This window comes from Ambystoma mexicanum, chromosome 10 (assembly GCF_040938575.1).
Source record: "Ambystoma mexicanum isolate Mex_15411 chromosome 10, UKY_AmexF1_1, whole genome shotgun sequence".
NCBI lineage: Eukaryota > Metazoa > Chordata > Amphibia > Caudata > Ambystomatidae > Ambystoma > Ambystoma mexicanum.
In genome coordinates, this window is record NC_090932.1 from 1,560,968,041 (window position 1) to 1,560,987,792 (window position 19,752).

Consider the following 19,752-nt stretch of genomic DNA (forward strand, 5'->3'; position numbering starts at 1 on the left):
CCACCCTCTGGATCCAGTCCTTTCTTTCCGGCAGTACCACCAGGGTCTTTGCAGGCCGAGTCAGATGACCCCATACCTGTGTCCTACAGTGTCCCTCAGGGGTCATGCCTCTCCCCCACCCACTACAACATGTACACCAAACCACTCTTTGACCATCTCAACACTCTCAACATCCCTTACACCAACTTTGCCAATGACACACAGGTCCTCCTCAAACTCTGGCAACCACGACACCGACTCCACGCTCATCAATCATGTCATCAGCATCATACAAGCCTGGATGGCCACCCACCATCTCTGCCTGAATGATGGAAAACAGAACTCCTTATCATAGGATCCCCACATCGCCTCAAGCTTCTCGGCCCTGCCTTCTCCACCTATTGCATAGACGGCAACACCATCCCCGTCTCCAACCAGCTAAAAACGCTAGCCGTTTGCTTAGACAGAGAATTAAATGTGCAAAAACACATCAAAGCCATTGCCTCTTCTACAGCCTACTCTACAAAGCTAATAAATCTTTCCAGGAAATTCCTCATTTCCGATAACTGCCTCACTCTAGCCAGAGCAATCATAGACAGCAAATTAGATTACTGCAACGCCATTTTAGCAGGGACCTCCACCAAGAATCTTAACAAACTCCAATTGCTGTAAAACAATGCCCTCGGAGCAGTCTGGAGTTTGAAGCGCACCAACCACATCTCCCACATCAGACGGGAGGCTCACTGGCTTCCCATCAAAGCCTTTATTGAGTTCAAACTCCTTGCCATCACCCATCGCTGCCTACACAACACTGCCCCCCCATTCCTCACTCAACGTATCACCAAGAAACACAGCATGCACAATCTCTGCTCCTCTACCAATTGTGCCTTGAGCATTCCCAGATTTACCAGACAAAGAGCCAGGGGCTCCTGCTTCACTGTCATCGCTCCCACACTCTGGAACACCCTGCCTCGGCACATTCAAGACGAACCTGCTTACGCTCTCTTCCGTAAGAAAGCAAAAACCCTACTCTTTGACAAATATATGTAATGCCTTTCTTTACCTACTATGTACTGGATTCTCGACCTCTGATACCTTGTAACCACCTTTTTGCTATGATACCTGTAACTTAATGTTCTCCTAACCATGTACCTAGCGCTGTGATACCTCCAGGTCAGGGCACTACCAACAAATACAATAAATAAAGAAAATAAATAGGCTCTCCCACTTTAAGGATCTGCTTTGTCAGCTTCACTGGCTCCCCAGGATCCAGTTTAAGTTTAAGACTCGGTGCTTAGTGCACCGTGCCATTCATCATTCTGATGCTGAGTTTCTAGTTTCAAAGTTGACCCTTTACAAGCCACCAGAACTCTGTCCTTTTTCCAAACCTTGCTGTCTGTGCAAAGTTTCCAAAGGGCTTGTGCAGGGAGAAGATCTTTATCGGTGCTTGTTTCCCACTCTGGAATTCTCTGCCGGCGCACTTCCGTGATATCTCAGAGTATCTTCAGTTTTGCAAGAGCATGAAAACATATCTTTTTGATTCTGCTTTTCTGATCAGTTCCTCACCCTCCTCTTTATTAGCGCCCAGATGCCCTCGGGCCTCAGCTTGCGCTTTACAAATATTTGTACAATACAATACGGGGTAAGATGGCAGATTCCCAAATAGGCTCTTACGACCTTGCTTGCTTATGCTCCTGTGATGCTTTATTTCAGCCCAACTGAAACATTGGTGTATGGTGTTTCTCAAGTGAGATTCCAAAAGACCCTATTTTCTGCAAGGATGTGTCAAAGAAAATTGAAGAATATCAGGCACACACTCTGTGCCAAGGGATTAACTAATAGCTACGGTAGCGGAAAGAAGGCAGGTCTAAAAACCTGACAAACAGCAATTGCTCCAAGAACTGTGAAAATTGAATTGAGATAACCAGGCATACTCTTGCTGGACCCTTTTGATACAAGTAGTGGTAGTTAAGGGAAAACTGGACATAATCCACACAAAGAAGGCAGAGAGGGCACTTCTGTTTCTCCATCAGAAATATTTCCTCAAATCAAAGAAAGCTGACAAGTTGTTGGCTTTTATGCTTAAGTGGACCACGGTATCACAACACGCATCCAAGCGGATTCGGGACTCGCAGGGAGTTATTAACTAAAATAAAACACATTTGGAATTGTTTTCAATCCCATGCTCCCTCCCTGTTGCTCTGTGGGTGCTTTGAAACACAATTTACTTGTTTAGGCGCCTAACAAATGCCAAATAAATAAACAAGGTACTACCTGCCTTTTATATGGAATAGGAGGAAATGTCTGAATATAAATTACAGACCCCACCAAAAGACCTAAAACACCCACCACGAAAAGTTCTAACTACCAAAAGTTTGAACTTTTCGTGGTATGTGTTTAGGTGTTTTGGTGGGGTTGGTATGGGGCCAGAATCCCCCAAAAAAAGCTGGTGGCGGAGGGAGTGTCCTCAGCAACACCCCGCTCACTATAGTATACAGTATAGTGAGCGGGGTGTTGCGGGGGACACCCCTGCAGATCACCCGAGCAAAAGTAAAAACAAAAAGAAAAGGACACTGCGGTGCCAGTTCTCGATCACGGAAGTGAAAGGGAACCACTGCTGCAGGGACACAGTGCGTCTGAAGAAAAGGTAAGTAGGGGGGTGGGGAGTGTGTGAGAGGGTGTGTTTGAATCTGTGTGATTTGTAAAGGAAATGTTTGCATGGGAAATGTACGAACATTTTGTATTGCGTACATTTCCCATGCAAACATTTCCGTCGCGGGAAAATCAGCTGCGGACAAATCACGTAGATCCTTTTATATGTCTATATACATATGTCTCTATTGCTCCAGTGAAAGAGCACAAGGCATACATAGACATGATTCCTCTATCTTAACTTATCATCCTCACAAAATACTTGCACGTATGTTTGAAAGCTTCATGCCTCAACTGATAGGGGTGGGACAATCAGGTTTTATTAAGAATAGACAAATCTTTGATAATGTACAAAGTAGCCCACCTCATTGAAAAAGTGAATAGAGGCCAGTACCATCCATGCCGATCTTGCTGGATGCGGAAAAAGGCTTTCAGTCATGGGTACTGGTGGTACTTTTCCTTCACTTTGCACTCAGCGGGCTTTGAGTAAAGTTTTTAACATTGGGTCTTGTTTCACTGTTCCTATGGCCAGAGGAATGGCGACGGGATTGAGATCTAGTTCTTACCCTTTTTCTCTATCTTGGTGCCCTCTTTTGCCTCTTCTTTGCCCTTTCCTTGGAGTGTTTTGCTGCAATAATTAGTCCACACCCCAAGATAAAGGGAATACCATTAGGATACCAAAAACACAAAATGGATATTTTTAAGGATATAATTTATTGGCACTTATAAAGTCCACTAGCCCAATACAAGAATTGTTAGAAGAGCTTACTAGATATCAAGCGGTAGCATGCTTCAAGGTTAATATGTATACATTTGAGATTTTAAATTCGATGTCGGATAAAGACTTGGCACAAATGGTGGTGGGATTTTGGCCACTTTTCAGTGGACACAAGGAAGTCTCAAATACTTCACGATTTATATTACTCCTCCACGGGATTCCATGTATACCCCAAACTATCCCAGACTTCAAAAACAAATAGAGGCAGGTTGACAAAATGGGGGCCAATGCAGATCTCTTAGGTAGGACATATATCCACAACAGTCCAAGCTTTTTCACAGCTTTGGAAGGCACTGCCTTTACCAGTTTCGTGAGAATGGTTGTAAGGTGACTAAGACATGTATGTGATAACAGAGATTAAATTCTTTCAGCAATGAAAGAGATTTTGCTTTAACTGAATAAGTTCGATTTGCAGATATCCAATTTCGACACGGGTTGATGCAACCAGATCTCAGAAATCCAGCTACGAGAATGCTTAAAAACTTTGAAAAATTAGATCAGGCTGTTATAGGGCCCAAGCACATGGTCTCGGCTTCCACACTATCAAATCAGCTGTCCAATAGCTGAAATGGGATTTTATGAATAAGTGGGACTTAATTCTCCCCAAGCCTTTGCAAATAACTGGGAGCATGTATGGAGCGATGTACAATTGGTCCGGAAATCTCATCAGTACAAAGAAACTTGGCTTATGGGTACATTCAGTTGGCATCTCAGTTTCCTGGGCAGGTAAATTATCTTTCACCCTACCACTACTCGCGCTCTGAGGCCCACGGGCGTGTAGCGCATGATGACAATTAAAATACATATGGTGTCCCTGAGGGGTCGGTGCTTGGTCCCATAATCTTTTTCACTTTTAAAAAAAAACATTATTTTATTTAAGTGTTAGTTTATTATCAAATATCTGAAATGTAATGTTCTTAAAAACTCTTGTAAAATATAGTAAACTGTCAATAATTCTGCACAAACAAAATGAAAATCCAGTTCTTATAAATTTAAACTCCATGTTAATCATGTTTACATTTAATTTATCTTACCTTTTTGTTTCCACCCAATATGAACTTTCTTTGGCGTTTACATACCGTCTAAAATAAATATCTTCATATACTGTGTTTAAAAGTACCACTGAATTGGTAGCGAATATATTCAACCAAAACTGATGGCTAACAATTTTTCCATACAAGGACACAAAGTTTTCATAAAATAAGCAGTACTTATCAACCAGTACTTCACATTGAGTCAAAAGGTGTCTCGAAGTCTCAAGGCTAATCTGACATCTACATATGCTGTGTTCTCTCAATATGCCCCATCGTGGGCCTATGACCATAAGGGATGGTAGCAGGTTCAACCTCATTAGCATGATGAATCTACATGAACGGAAATCAACAGTATGCATATTAACTAAATGGTTTTGTCACTGGGAAACATTGGTGGCTATATTCCAACAGTGATTTCTTTTGGGTTACATATATGCATGTTTTCTATACATCTCTATTGTCTCATCATTATTTCTCTCCTCACATTTCTCTCCTTAAACATTTACATTTCTGACATCACCCGCTCGTGCTGTAATAATTTCCATAACTTTTGTAAAGCCTGTCGTTTTCTATCCTTTCATGCTACTAAACGTATAATTTCTTCACTGGTCGTATCCCGCCTAGACTACAATTCTGCGCTGCTGATTGGTCTCCCTGTGTATAAACCTGCCTACCCCCTCCGCTCTATCTTTTACTCCTCGAATTGCACCCTCTGCTGTCTTTATCCTCCTCTATATGCATCCTTATTTTGACTCTTTTGAATCTCTGCTACTTTTCCACGTCAGTTTCACTGTATTTAAGTGCATACATGGCCTTGCACCTCTTCGACCTTTCATCTATCATCTCGCTTTATGTCCCATCCTGTGCTCAAAATCAACTTCTACTTGCAGTTTTTAAACCCCCTCTGCCACATGTCTATTTCGTTCTTTGCTCGGTTAACCCCCAACATTGGAGCTCCTCATTCCCTCTGTAAATCCGATCCACCTTGTCACTTTATACTTTTTGCCTAACCCTAAACAAATGTCTTCTTTCGACTGCTCTTTAATTTCTTAATTTCACTTTTCATGTTTTTTGTACCATTTTAATTTGTTCAGCACTTTGATGAAAGCACTTTATAAAACAAAATACAAACACCTCACATCAGTTAAACTTCACATTATTTTTCTGACTGTCATGGATAGCTGTTGGACGGATTTTGGGCAATGAGAAGACAGCATCCATATCTGGTGGGCTTGCCTGGTGATGAAAGGCTTTTGGCAGAAAGTAATTTCCTCCATTAAGGAGGTCATGGGGTTTCCAATGACAGAAGACCCATCCTTGTTTATGTGGTTAGTCTTAGAGTTGGCGGCCTGGAATAATCTCTGATGAGGACTAGAATGTGGTGGTGATTTTGTCTCTCAGCACACTTAGTGAGGGCTTCATGGTGGAACAAGCCTGCATCCGCACCGTGTGCGATCTGGATACACAGACTATGGAAACGGGTGGCAATTGAACAAGCGACATACTAACCTTTAAGCATATGGTTTGCTTCAGTATTAGGGGGTGAGTGATCAACCAAGTTTCAAAGAATAGCAGGAAATGTATCTGCCTTCATCGGTTTTGAACCTTGAACTTGTTTTGGATGGACTGATGTCCATTAATGCTTTGACATCATGGTGAAAGATATGGCCCGGTAGGGTGTGTACTTCAAGAACATATCAAGAACGGGATCAGACTGTTGAGGGGTGGAAAGAGGTGGGAGAGAAGCTGGTTTGCAGTGTTTTTTTCTTCCTTGATGTTGCTTTTTTCTTGATGCATAGTTGTATAATTTTGTAAATTTAATGAAAAGAAGAATTAATAACTGTGACAAACTGCAAGCATATTAAATACCAAATCCACTTTACAACAGACATTCCTAGATCATACCCATTGTTACAGCACACTAAAATGCAAAAAAGACTAAAGGGGAGCCAAGTTCTGAAGCGCAAATCCACCTGGAGAGCAACAATCTAAAATTGAGTGGTATTTGGTTGGACAGTGGAAAGAGAGGCGATAAACTGTTTTTGAGTCTGGTGAAAACAAAGAATAATAATTACATGTCTGCTGTGAACTTCAGGCTCTATGTATTCCAGACCTAATTAAAGTTTACAGATTACAAAGAAAAATCTTGTTAGAATGCTGTTCAGCCCTGCTGACTTTATTTTCAAATAATCATGTTGTTTTTTAACTCCTAATTTATAATTGTTGGCTAGGCCTCTTTCTTTATTTATCTTGCCCTAAACTGTGCACCTAATGTACATTGGGGTCTCTTCCGGTGATGTATTGTGCCGCGCCTTGCTTTCCTCCTTCTGTGTCTTCATCCCAACACGGTCTTCTTTTCCCCCATACAGATGATGAGTCTCCAGGACTTTATGGATTCCTGAATGTCATAGTGCACAATGCCTGTGGATTTCACCAAAGCTCAAGTGAGCCCCATCTGCAGGGATTGGTGGGCATAAGGGAAATAAAAGTTAGAACACAGTGCACTCAAACTATTAGTTTCAGGATTGTGTGGCTATGTTGGGATTATCATGGTGGAGCACATGGTTGTCAGGCAAGTTCTGTGCAGTCCTAGAAGCATTGGAGAAGTTGGGCAGTGGAAAGGGGATCTCATTTGCCCCTTATGTTTAACAAAACTATCTGGTTGAAATATATTGGAGTGAAATATTAAAGGGGAGAAAGTATGGCAGCGCTCAAAAGATTGTTGAAGTCCGCATAGAGAATTTACTGACATGGAGAAAAGGGTGTGTGGTTCAACTAGCAGTGTTGGAATGGTGAGTTTAGTTTGTTTTTGATTGTGGTATTTTTGTTTGGGTTGTTTTTTCAGGTTAATTGTTGGGTTGGTTTGTAGACAAGACACTAGGTGTGTGTGTGTGTCTGTCTGTCTGTCTGTCTGTCTCTAGGAGCCAGGGTTTTCCATGCTTTTTGACCATTCCTTCCTTACTCTCTATTCACTAGATCTGTACTGCAGCTTGGAGGTCGACTCATTTGGTTATTTTGTGAACAAGGCCAAGACGCGTGTGTACAGGGACACGGCAGAGCCCAATTGGAATGAGGTAAGACAGGAACTCCCCTTCCAAAGCGGGGATACATGAGAGCTTGTATAAAATTATCAAAGGTTCACGCATTATTCACCACACCTTGATCCTCTAGTAGTCACTTTACCGTCCCTCTACCCTTGATCTTTGTGTAAGCAGTCCTTGGCCAACTGTAGTATTATATCTTGAATTTAAATTTTAAACATCTTGGAAATATTTTTCAATGTTTTTATGCACAAACCTTGTGTGCAACACTGGACTAATTTCTGCAGTTGTTGCTGTGATTTGATAATTTCATGGTTCCTTTGTTAAGGTTGTACAATGTTACATAAATTGGCATTTCATAGTCTACAATTTGGTGTACACGTTTTGATCGACCAAAATGTAACCTTTTTCTTTTTTTATGAGGGGGGCGGAGTTCCCTATTTCCCCATCCATCTCCATACTCCCCCAATCCCCATACACACACAGGAATAGAGTGACGGGAAAGCCCTGTCAATGCCGTTTTCGAATTCGAAAAAATATATCATTCTCAAACCAACCACTAGATAGCAGAATATGTAAAGCTTGTAACTCTGATTGTAATTCTTTACAAACCACATAAATATGATTACAGGGTAAGTAATGTTTGTTTTATCTGCATCCCTGGTTTAACACTTATGCCGGTCCGATAGCACAGCGAGTAGAGCGCTCGCTTTGACATCTGTGCAGAGCCTGCTGACGCAGGTTCGAATCCTGGCAGGGCCAAACTCAGCCTTTCATCCTTCCGAGGTCGATAAATGAGCACCACGCACCGTGGGTAATAATAAGCAGCGCTCAGATTTCTGAGGATTTGTAGCGCTATAAAAATGCTAAATTATTATTATTATTATTAGGGATCATCAGTCTGACTGTGTTGAATTGCAGCTGCAGGGAAGGAAGCAGCTTCAGTTGACATCCCTCTGGCAGCAAAAAAAATCACTTGAAAAACATAAAGCCAGCACAAGGTTTAGGCGACTCCTGAAGTAAGCAAAAGGAAATACTAAAAAGTATTTCTGACCTAACTGTATTTTATAGCAGGCATGGAGGTAACGAAGGCAAAGCCGGGCAGTCAGGAGTCGTATGAGGGAAGACCATCAGAGAGAGGTGGAGTAGAGGAGCTGACGAAAGCAAAGAGGAGTAGTCTGGAAGAAGACAGTAAAACACTACAGAGCAGGCGACAAGTGGAGGTGAAAGAGCAAAGAAGCATTGAGAAGGAGGAGGAGTGAACAGTAGAAGGAGAGAGCGGATCAGAGGAGGTGCGGGTTGAAAAGAACAATCGAGATGGGGCAGAGGGCGTAAAGGTGAACATGGTGGAACAGCCATGTGGGCAGAGAGATGATGCATACCTTTACAAGGTAGGAAGTGAACATCAAGGAAACATGGGGAAAGGAGCAGAATAGAGCATTGCACGTTGTCCAGGGGGAAAGGAAGAGAGAGACGGTTGCTGAAAGAGGTCGTCAGTGTCAGAAAGAAGGAAAGTGTTTGCAGTAAGGAGGAGGTGACCAAAGAGAGAAGCAAGCCAAGAAACAGGTATTTGAGACCCAAGTCCCTAGAAAGATCCCTACCGTGGCGAGGGAGTAGTGCCCAAGGAGGCCTTCAACAGCTTATCAAGACATTAAGCCTAACAGCCCTACAGCCCAACATGATCCTGCAAAGGACCGCTGTGTCTGGCACCAGCCACATCTGGACAATCCAAGCACCAGGTATGGTGGTGCTTTAGTTTCCTGAAAATAAAGTGCAAATTCCTAGCAATTTCTGCAAATGCTTAGTAAGTAACTACAACTGGCAAGAAATAAGTGTGGGGCTCTTAAAATCCTTCCAGCCAGGAACGCAAAGTCTCAGGGAGAGAAGGAAGGACTAAAGTAAACGGTCCTAAGGAGAGAAGCCAATCTTTTTTGTTCTGTTCAAGATATTATATCTTGAGTTAACCCTAGTCCCTTACTTTTATGTTGTTGTAATAAAAACCCTTGAATCTGATGAACTGGCTTTGAGTCGTGAAGAGGAGAACCCATCGAAGAACAATTGTGATTTGCTTGGAGGGTTGCATCAGAGAGGCGCCAGCCATGGAAGAAGTCCAACATGGTAATTTCGGCAGCTTGGTCACTGGAGTCGAGGCAGCACAGGCCCTGGAGGTTTTCAATTTGGGGAGATGTAAGCACTAAAGAGCTTGCCTGATGTACTAGGATGGAGATTCTCTGGCCAGTTTGGCACAGAGTGTCTTCAGAATCCGGCTGCAAAGCGGCAACAGCTTCTGGGGACAGCTATGCTGGCACAGTCCAAAGCTTCAGGGAGACGAGTTCTTCAGGCAGAAGCTGTGATCCATTTCTCCAGCATGGGTTCTGGCATGGATTCACATGCTCATGAATATTCCCCGTCGTCAGGCTGGGAATCCTCGGTAAAGAAAAAATCAGTATCAGTTTCATTCTGATCTGTCTTTCTTAGTAGTAACCAATCACTGGTCTCTGGGTCATACTGCCCCCAGCCAATGACTGACCTCTCCCTACGCCCGCCCCTGGCGGCCATCCTCAGATTTTTTCCGCACGCTCAAGTGTTGGGAGTCCTCGTGCTATAGCTCTCGAGCTTTTACTGCGTTTTGTGCTTTTTTCAAAGAGATTTATCTCATTTTTCGGTTTAATGGAGCCTCAAGCTCCACCGTTTCTACTTCCGATTAACGGGGACCCGTTTCGGATTTATCTACGCTCCTCAAGGGTGAAGTTTTCGTCGAGTTACGCTTCTTGGAGGATTCTAGAAGTTTCTGCGGCCTACCTCGGGGACAAGAAGAACATGGCCCAGGAGAAGGGAAGCTCGACTCCCGGCAAACTGTTTAGGATCTGCCCTGGATGCAACCTACAAAATGTGTTCAAGGAGGACGAGCATTCGCAATGCCTTTTATTGCCTCAACGAGGACAAAACGTACGTGGGGAAGGACTGAGCGTTTTGCATGACCATGTCGGATCAGACTATGAGGGATCGCGGGACCCGCCTCTCCAACTGGCTGGAAGGCAAGAGCCCAGCCGGTGAGAAGAAGAAGTCAGAGCGGTCTTCTAAGTCCTGTGAGGGCGCCCCAGCGACGGGGGCCCAACAGAAGGCAAAGCTCCGCGGGCACCGGGAGCGCTGAACGGTCGGGCTCCTTGGCTGCCAGGCAGGGCGCACCTTCACCGACGCCATCAACCGCGAGTCAACACTGGCTCGGGGAAGAGAAAATCCGAGAACCCGGCTAAGCTTCTGGAGAAGCCCCGGTTGATCTCGAAGGAACCGGCTGAGGGGAAGCGAGGTGGTGTTCCTCCCCCTAAGTTGAAGGCCTCAAGCGCGCCTAAGGCGGCGAAGGCCCTGATCCACCCGGCTAAGGCCTCCATCGAGGGAGTCGCTGCGGCCCTGGCAAAGCCTGTGGAGGCTATCCCAGTGGAGGTGACCTCGGGGTCTAGAGTTTCCCAGCCTCTGCGGAGGGAATCCTCTTTTAAGCTCATCGAGAAGACCCCCGTGAAGACCCCGGTGGGAAAAGGGGGGGGCCGCCTTACGGACACAACCTCCGAGGAGGAACTGACCGAGAACTTGGAAGAGGTACGGTCCCACGGGAGAAATCCCGATGGCTGACCACCCTTTTGTTTGATTCTGAATTCATCCAGTGCCCTTTCAGCCCTCACGGCCTTCTCAGCCTTTGTTGCCTTCCCCGATCCCGAGGGAAGACACGGGAACAGACTTCCCATCTCCGATCCCTGGGGCGTCCCCGCCCGACGAGATTGGCTCCTTCCACGCCATGATTGCCAGGGCATCCAAGCTTTTTCAGCTCTGCCCCGAAGAGAAGAAGGAAGGCTTCCTCTACCAACGGGGCAAGGCAAAGAGGAAGATGGTCCTTGCGGTGCTGTTGCTGGATGACATCTGGGACGAGGGACTTGCCCTTCTCAAGAACCTGTCCACGGCACCTGCCAAGAGGGACCGGTATGAGAAGAAGTACCGGGTCCCCGATGCCACCCCGTTGTGCCTTAAGGCACAGCCGACCCCTGATTCGGTCGAGGCCAAGAAGAAAACGGGGGGTGGGGAGGGCATCGGCGTCATCTTCAACTTCCCCACCGGCCGGCGAGGGAAAGAAGCTGGACGCCATGGGACCACGAGTCATCTCGTCGGCGGCAACGACGACGATTAAGGCGGCCAACGCCCTAGCGATTGTGGCCCGCTACGACAGGGAATTGTGGTACAAGATCGCCCCCCTGTTGGACTTCCGGATGACAACAGGGCAGAGGCCCTGGCGATCCTACAGGAGGGTGAGGTGTGTCGGACCACGCCATAACTGTGGCCACGGACATTACCGACACTGGTTTCCGCCAGTTGGGCAACAGCGTTTGCCTTCGACGACGGGGATGGCTCAAGGCGACAGATATCCGCCAGGACGTGCAAGCCAGGTTTTTGGACATGCCCTTCGATGGGAACAATCTGTTTGGAAAGACAGTGGATGAGTCGCTGCAGGCCATCAAGACCGACACGGAGACGGCTCGGGCCTTGGGAGTTCTGCAGCAACGGCGGCCGCCCTTTTGGAACTCCGGAGGCAAGCAAGGTGCCTCCAAAGTATTCGGTGGCGGCTCCTCGACCTACCGTCAAGCGGCCGGTTCCTTGTCGCAAGAAGCCTACAGGGGACGAGGCAAGTCAGGTGGACCTCGCCGTCATTAGGGAGGCCAAGGAGGCAAGGCTGCTTCCAAACAAGACTGAACCGGCCGTTGCGTCGGGCCCCCACCGAAGCACCCCGGTGGGAGGCCGGCTGGCGAAGTTCGTCAGCGTTTGGGAGTCCATCTCCACCGACCGTTGGGTGCTGGATGCCCTGGCCCACGGGCACACTCTGGAATTTCTAAAGAAGGGCCCCCGAATTCCTCCAGTGGCCAGGAAGGAAAACCATGTCTCTCAACTGCTGTTAGAGGTAAGGGCGATGCTCAAAAAGGAGCCATTGAGCTCGTCCCAAAGAGGCTCCGGTGTATACTCAAGATACTTCCTCGTCAGGAAGAAGATAGGAGGTTGGCGTCTCATCCTGGATCTGCGTCGGCTAAACAAATACATCAAGGCACAGAAGTTCCGGATGGTCACCCTTCAGCACGTGCTGGGCCAGCTGGACGAAGGGGACTTCCTATCGTCGTTGGATTTGGAGGATGCGTACTTTCACATCCCCATCCTAAAAGGTCACCGAAAGTTTCTCAGGTTCGTAGTCCAGGGACGGCACTACCAGTTCAAGGCCCTCCCATTCCGATTGAAGTCTGCGCCCAGGGTGTTCACCAAGTGCCTTGCACCAGTCGCGGCGCGGCTGCGCCTGCAGGGGATCCACGTCTACCCTTACCTGGACGACTGGCTCATCTGAGCAGGGACAAGGGAGCTCGCCGTCGAACACACAGCGAAGACCGTCCAGCTGCTCACGGACCTGGGATTCTCCATCAACTTCCCCAAATCCCACCTGGTTCCGTCGCAGGTCGCGCTGTTTCTGGGAGCCAAGCTCGATACAGTGGCGCGATTGGCCTTGCCGTTGGAGGAAATAACGCAGGCCATCCTGGGCAAGGTACAGCGTCTGTGGCCATGGACGTGGCCAGAGTGAGGTCCATCAAGTCCCTGCTCGGGATGATGTCCTCTTGCATCTATCTGGTGCGCCTGTGCAGGCTTCGGATGCGCCCTCTGCAGGAGTTCCTCGATCCCTGTTGGATGCAAGCGATGGGCTGCTTCGAGGACAAGATCTCGCTCAACGAGGCATTCCGCCAGGCAATCCGATGGTGGGGCACGCCCACGCATCTCGCGGCGGGCACAGACTTTCAGACCCCAGCATACCAGGCGACGGTGACGACGGATGCCTCCCTGGAGGGGTGGGGAGCGCACACCGGAGATCTTCACATGAGAGGCCTTTGGCTCCCAGAGGAGAGGCCGCTCCACATCAACTTACTGGAGCTCCGATGGGTGTTCTGGGCCCTCAAGTCATTCCTCCCGTCCCTCAAGGGCAAGGTGGTGAGGATCTTCACCGACAACACCACCACGATGTTCTACATCCGGAAACAGGGAGGAACCAGATCCCCAGCCCTGTCCAAGGAAGCCCAGGATCTGTGGCACTGGGCCGTTGCCCAGGGGATGTTTCTGGTGCCTTTTCATCTAGCAGGGATAAAAAACACCATCGCCAACTCACTCGGCAGGGAGCTGCGCTCGTGCCACGAGGTGGAACTACGCCAGGATCAAGTGGATCAACTCTTCCGGCGATGGGGCAAACCCCAAATCGACCTGTTCGTGACGGCGATGAACTCCCAAGTGCCGAGGTTCGCCAGCAGGTTCCCCCAGCCGAGGAGCATGAGCGATGCTTTCTCGTTCCCCTGGGACGGCCTGTTCCTGTATGCGTTCCCACCGTTGCCGTTGCTGCTTAGGCTCATCAACCAACTCAAGAGGTCCCGGTGCAGGATGATACTCGTCGCACTGAGGTGGCCGAGACAGATCTGGTTCCCGGACCTTCTGGACTTGTCAGCGTCCCCACCAGTCAAACTGCCGATGGACGCAGATCTTCTCTCCAGAGAAGGAGGCACCATTCTTCATCACGACCCGGTGTCGCTGAACTTGCAGGCCTGGCTCCTGCAGCGCTAGAGTTTGGAGGGTACGATATCCCGGCCGAATGCAGAGAGGTTCTTGCAAGGACCAGGGCGTCCTCAACTCTGAAGTGCTACGGACATAAGTGGAAGAGGTTCTCGGTCTGGTGCCGTGCACAGAAGATTAACCCTCTACGGATTACTGCCCCTCAAGTGCTACTGTACTTACTGTCGCTGGCCAAAGCTGGACTAGCTCATGCTTCCATTAAGGTACATCTGGCAGCGATTTCCCGATACACCAGAACTGCAGGACGGTCATCCCTGTGGTCTCAGCGCCTAATTAAGGAGTTTATGAAAGGACTGTTCCGATCGTTCCTTCCAGCCCCGGCGTGGGAGCTCAACGTGGGGCTGACCAGGCTCATGGGCCCGCCATTCGAGCCTTTGCATTCGGCTCCATTGAAGTTCCTGTAGTGGAAGACAGCGTTCCTTGTGGCCATCACCTCCGCACGACGCGTGGGAGAGATTCAGGCCCTATCCTGCAAGCCTCCACACTTGACTTTTCACGAGACGAGGGTGGTGCTGAGGACGTACCCCTCCTTCATGCCCAAGGTGCTGTCGGACTTCCATCTCAACGAGCCCTTGGTTTTCTTCCCGTCGCCTTCGTCGCCGGCCGAGAGAACTCGCTGGATGTAGCTAGAGCGCTGAAGTTCTACGTGGACCGAACGAAGAGTTTTAGGAAGACATCACAGCTGTTTGTGAACTTTGGACCTGTGAACCAAGGGAAGGCTCTCTCGAAGGCTTCCATTTCCAGATGGCTCTCCGGCTGCATCATGCACTGTCATCAGTTGGCAAACCGACCGTTGCCCGGCCGTTCGAGAGCCCATTCGACCACAGCGATTGCTGCTACCACGGCGTTCTTGTCTGGTGTGCCCCTGCTGGACATCTGCAGGGCTGCTACGTGGAGGTCGATGCACACCTTCACAAGATTGTAATGCGTCGACCGGGATTCCAGGGAGGAGTCCAGAGTCGGCCAGGCAGTGCTGCGCAACCTGTTCGCTTAAGGTGAGCCTGGTGAGGAGTTAAGAGATGCTTGATGTTGAGTTTTATGTAATGGTTAATGTTGAGCCTTGCCACTTCCCGTGGTTGTGCATGTGTGTACTGCTATGTTTTCTTATATTCATGAGCATGTGAATCCATGCCAGACCCCATGCTGGAGAAGGAACAAGTTACTTACCTGTAACTGTTGTTCTCCAGCATGGGTCTGGCATGGATTCACATGCGAACCCTCCCTCCTTCCGCTCTGCGGCTCTTCACTTGGTCATATTGCCACTTCACGTGCTACCACATCAGGGGCGGGGCTTTGGGAGAGGGCAGTCATTGGCTGGGGGCAGTATGACCCAGAGACCAGTGATTAGTTACTACTAAGAAAGACAGATCAGAAACGAAACTGATACAGATTTTTTCTTTACTGAGGATTCCCAGCCTGACGACGGGGAATATTCATGAGCATGTGAATTCATGCCAGACCCATGCTGGAGAACAACAGTTACAGGTAAGTAACTTGTTCCTTATCCCCACTGGTTCAGGGAAATGGAGCACTGCTGTGGGTTCCTTCTGGTTCTGGAGAAGCAGAGCTTTGCCGTCTGATTATTTGCAGTACCTCCTCAAGCAGCAGGCCTTCCTGAGTGCAAACCGTTCCATCTGCTGACAAAGAGAGTGGGGAAGTGGGTTTGATTGGGAGGCAGTGAGTGAACCACAGCCCACATTCACAAAGCAAGCCTCACTCAAACAAAAGGGTGGTCAGCCAGTGGCCAGCCATCCCTCCACACATACCCATACACACAGGCAGGCCTCTCGCACAAAGGAGTGAATCCACAGTGTCCCAGAGAGGTGTCTGTGTATGCCAGTTAGAACTAGTTTCAGGCTGGCTACAGCCCCCAGTCTTGGTACATATGCATCCAGTGGCCAACCTGCTCTTCCACACACAAACAGTGGCAAGGGCTCGTCGTGTGGCTCCTTTGGGTTTTCCAAGGTAAACAAAGACAATCTTAATTTTGATGAGTGGAGTAGAAAAGGACCCAACCAGATAAAAAGTATTCCACAGACAAAAAGCAACCATATGACTACGTGATCACCAGCCACTCCTTTGAGGTACCCCTGCCCCAGGAGTCATTCTGTCGCCTTTTAGATAATGTCTGGTTAGGAGAAAAAAGAAACCAAAGACCAAAAATTCAGTAAATAGAAGAGGAGGCTAACGTATGGGATAAAACATGGGCTTTCTACCCAATACCTTGCATATCTGTGCCCACAGATTTTTGTGACTCGTCCCAGAGTTTCTCCAGGATATGGCCTCATTTGTTTTATATATGTGGTATCAACAGGTTTTATTTATAAAGTTTATTTTGTATCATGTCATCAACATTTTTGTTGTAAATGTAGTAAAACTAATGTGCATGTCTTATATTTTGCATAAAAATAGCAAGTAGGCTGTATATTTTGCTTTACATGTGGCTATCGTTAAATAAATCTTGGTAGAAAACCCTTATTGATATTTATATGGTTAAAAAATCAATGACCCAGTCACTACTGGCCCAGTGAGTTAATCACAGCTTCTTTTTCCATTTTCGGGCTAGGATTGTGTCTGATTTAATACGATCCATAAAGGTCTACTATCATGTAATAGTAATATTTAAAAGTAATCCTCAATCAAAGTAGTTTGACCCAGTTTCTCCTCCAAATGTCATTAGTTTTGTTTTCAACATCCGGGACACAACTAATTAATATCACTCTCTATTGTGCCAGCGGGAAATGTATTTTACTTTTTTTCAACATGTTCTTTTTATTAGCAGTAATCAAAAACAAATACGACAAGAGGGGAACACACGAATATAAGCGAGCGAGCACCTTATATAGCCCATGAAGTGCACTTGTCAGCCTTATAGTCCACAAAGTGACAGAGCGCAGCGTGCTTACATGCAGCGATTACAATGATAAGGAGACTTCAGCCGCCGGCCAGTCCTGGGCCCACACCTCTCACCTGCCCCCCATTCCACGCCATCCACCAGCTGGGATCCGTATCTTGTGCACCATCTGAGGCTTGGCGGCTTACACACTACCACGGGGAACTGTTCTGCATAACCAAAGAAGGCAGACTGACCAAACGCTTTGGAATTTGCCCTGCTTCTCCTGACATATTGCTGTGATTTTCTCCCCAACCGCTATGTCCCAGCATTTCACCCATCGCATGGTTATAGCAGGTCCCTCTGAGATCTTCTAGAGGCATGCTATAGCGATCTTTGCTGCTGTAAGAAGATGTCATTAACTCTTGCATAGGCCCTGAAAGGGGAAAAGCCCCATCTCCTTTGTCACCCAGCAGCACTATCCCCGGATCCCAAGGGAGAGCCAGCTCGGTAATCTGCTTAATTTGTGCCAGAATCTCCTTCCAGAATCATGCTGACTTCCCGCAAGACCACAAGAGCTGGATCAACGAGCCCGTTTCAGAGCATCCTCTCCAGCACAATGTTGACAGGGAAGGATCGCTCTTGTGTAGGATTTCAGGCCTAACGTACTTTCTTTGTGATCCACAAAGACGAGTTGGTATTAAGAACGCACCCTAGGTTTTCACCTAAGTTCATTTCCGTGTGCCATGTCAATCAGGCCATCGAACTACCAGCTTTCTTTCAAAACCCAACAAGCTCAGCTGAGAAGAATCTCCATACACTGAATGTAAGGAGGGCGGTCCTTTACTATGTAAACATGACCAGACCGCTTAGGAAAACAGACCAAGAACGCCATCTCCAGATGGATAGTCAGATGCATACAGCTCTGCTACTCTCTATCAAGCAAGACACTGCCTTTCACACCTAGGGCTCACTCCACCAGAGGTACAGGAGCTACCTTGGCTTTTATCGCAAACGTCCCGCTGGACGGCATTTGCAAAGCAGCTACATGGAGCTCTGGCCACACTTTTACTCAACACTACTGCATTGACACTCGCTCCAAAGCAGATTCGCAGGTGGGACAAGCGATGCTAAAACATCTATTTGCCTCTGTACCTTCTCACAACCCACCACCTTCTCCTAACACTGCTCGCTAATCTATGCATAGCATGTGATTTAAGCAGATTCCACAAGCCTCAGAAGGGATACATTACTCACTGTAATCGTATTTCTGATGCTTGTATCTGCTTAGATTCACATGTGCCCACCCTTCCTCTCCTGGAGTAGAAGGTGCATAGATGTTTCATGGGCTTAGCTGATGTATAATCTGCTTTACTACACCTGTACTCACGCTACATTTCATATAACCTCATGTCAGACATAAACAATCTAAGGGACCTCGACGCATGAAGCACCATGGGTACATTGTATGTCACACTAGGGATAGTATTACTGGAATGCCCTGTTGTCATCCCTTTTCCAGTTTTGAAAACAGCAACTGTAATACTCTGCAGCTGCCAATAGATGTCGGCCTATTCATAGCATGTGAATCTAAGCAGGTACACGCATCAGAAATACGATTACGTTGAGTAATGTAGCATATATATATAATATATGTATATATATTTCTGATGTTTGTTAATCTGCTTAGAATCACATGCTGTGCATAGGTCCGACATCCAGTGGTCACTGCGGAGTATTGCATTTTGTTTTTCGTAGTCGAAAAGGGGACATCGACAAGGCGTGTCTGTAACACTATCCCTATAGTGACGTGCGTTGTACCCACAATCCCTCACGCGTCGAGGTCCCTCAGATTGTTTTTTTCCGCCCAGCTTATGGTCGCCTTACGCGGAGCTCCTAGAGAGACATTGCTAAACAAGTACTACGGACCTCGGTCCTTAATATATACTTACTGTTAAAAGATCCCTCCCCTCGACGTTAGCTGTGAAGCTGTTTCTCCGCCGAGCAAGTTTTCGACGGAGAGGAAGAGACGGAGGAGATCCTTCGGCGCTGCCTAACACGTGGCCAGGCCTCGTCGGCCAACATACAGTAGGGAGAGTGGGGGTTCGAACTTTTCTCTTCTCGTCGAGAATGTCTTTCTTTCTCCCCTATCTTTCCCTTGGGGTTGTTATCACCAGTTTTTATTGCCTCAGCTATGGAGAGGACACCTTTTAAGTTTTGCCCACGCTGTAGGGGCAAATACACTTGGAAGGACAAACACAAGCTCTGTAATCGTTGCTTGCCCCTCGATCATAAAGAGGACAGCTGCGCGGCCTGTAAGCTCTTAAAACCAAGAACCCTTAAGGAACGGAAAGTTAAGAGGTGGGCGGACTACGCTATGTCGAAGTCAGTTTCCTCACCCGCCGCCGCTGTTACAGAAAGTGACGAGGAGGGTGATAACTCGACGTCCGTTACGGAAGTCATTAACCCCCAGAAGGAGCGCTCGCGCTCCTCGACGTCCGTCCCCGGCCCCGACGGGCTCGGCTCACGCCCTGCTTATAGGGATGAACACCCCGGCGACAAGGACGCACACAGACCCCATAGGCCTAAGCACACAACCCACGGCTCTTCTTCGTCGAGGACGAAGGATCCACCAGCGCCGAAGGGGACGCAGGGCACTCCGGCGTCGACCTTAGACCGTAAGGGTCTTAAGCCCCACCCGCAAACGCAGCCGCGACCAGCGATTGGGCTTTCATCTAACACGGGCGCTACCTCAAAGACACCCGACGTAACGCTCCATAGAGCGGCCGTCGAGAA

The 19,752-nt window shown here is 47.8% G+C and overlaps 1 protein-coding gene across 2 annotated transcripts in view; it reads left to right on the plus strand.

The window, feature by feature from the left end:
• BCR (BCR activator of RhoGEF and GTPase) overlaps positions 1-19,752 on the plus strand; it is a 684,728-nt gene that overhangs the window by 518,897 nt on the left and 146,079 nt on the right. For both annotated transcript variants that reach the window (XM_069619855.1, XM_069619856.1), the window contains exons 14-15: positions 6,813-6,887; positions 7,420-7,517. In XM_069619855.1, the coding sequence (XP_069475956.1) occupies positions 6,813-6,887; positions 7,420-7,517 (173 nt within the window). The remainder of the gene's footprint in view (positions 1-6,812; positions 6,888-7,419; positions 7,518-19,752) is intronic.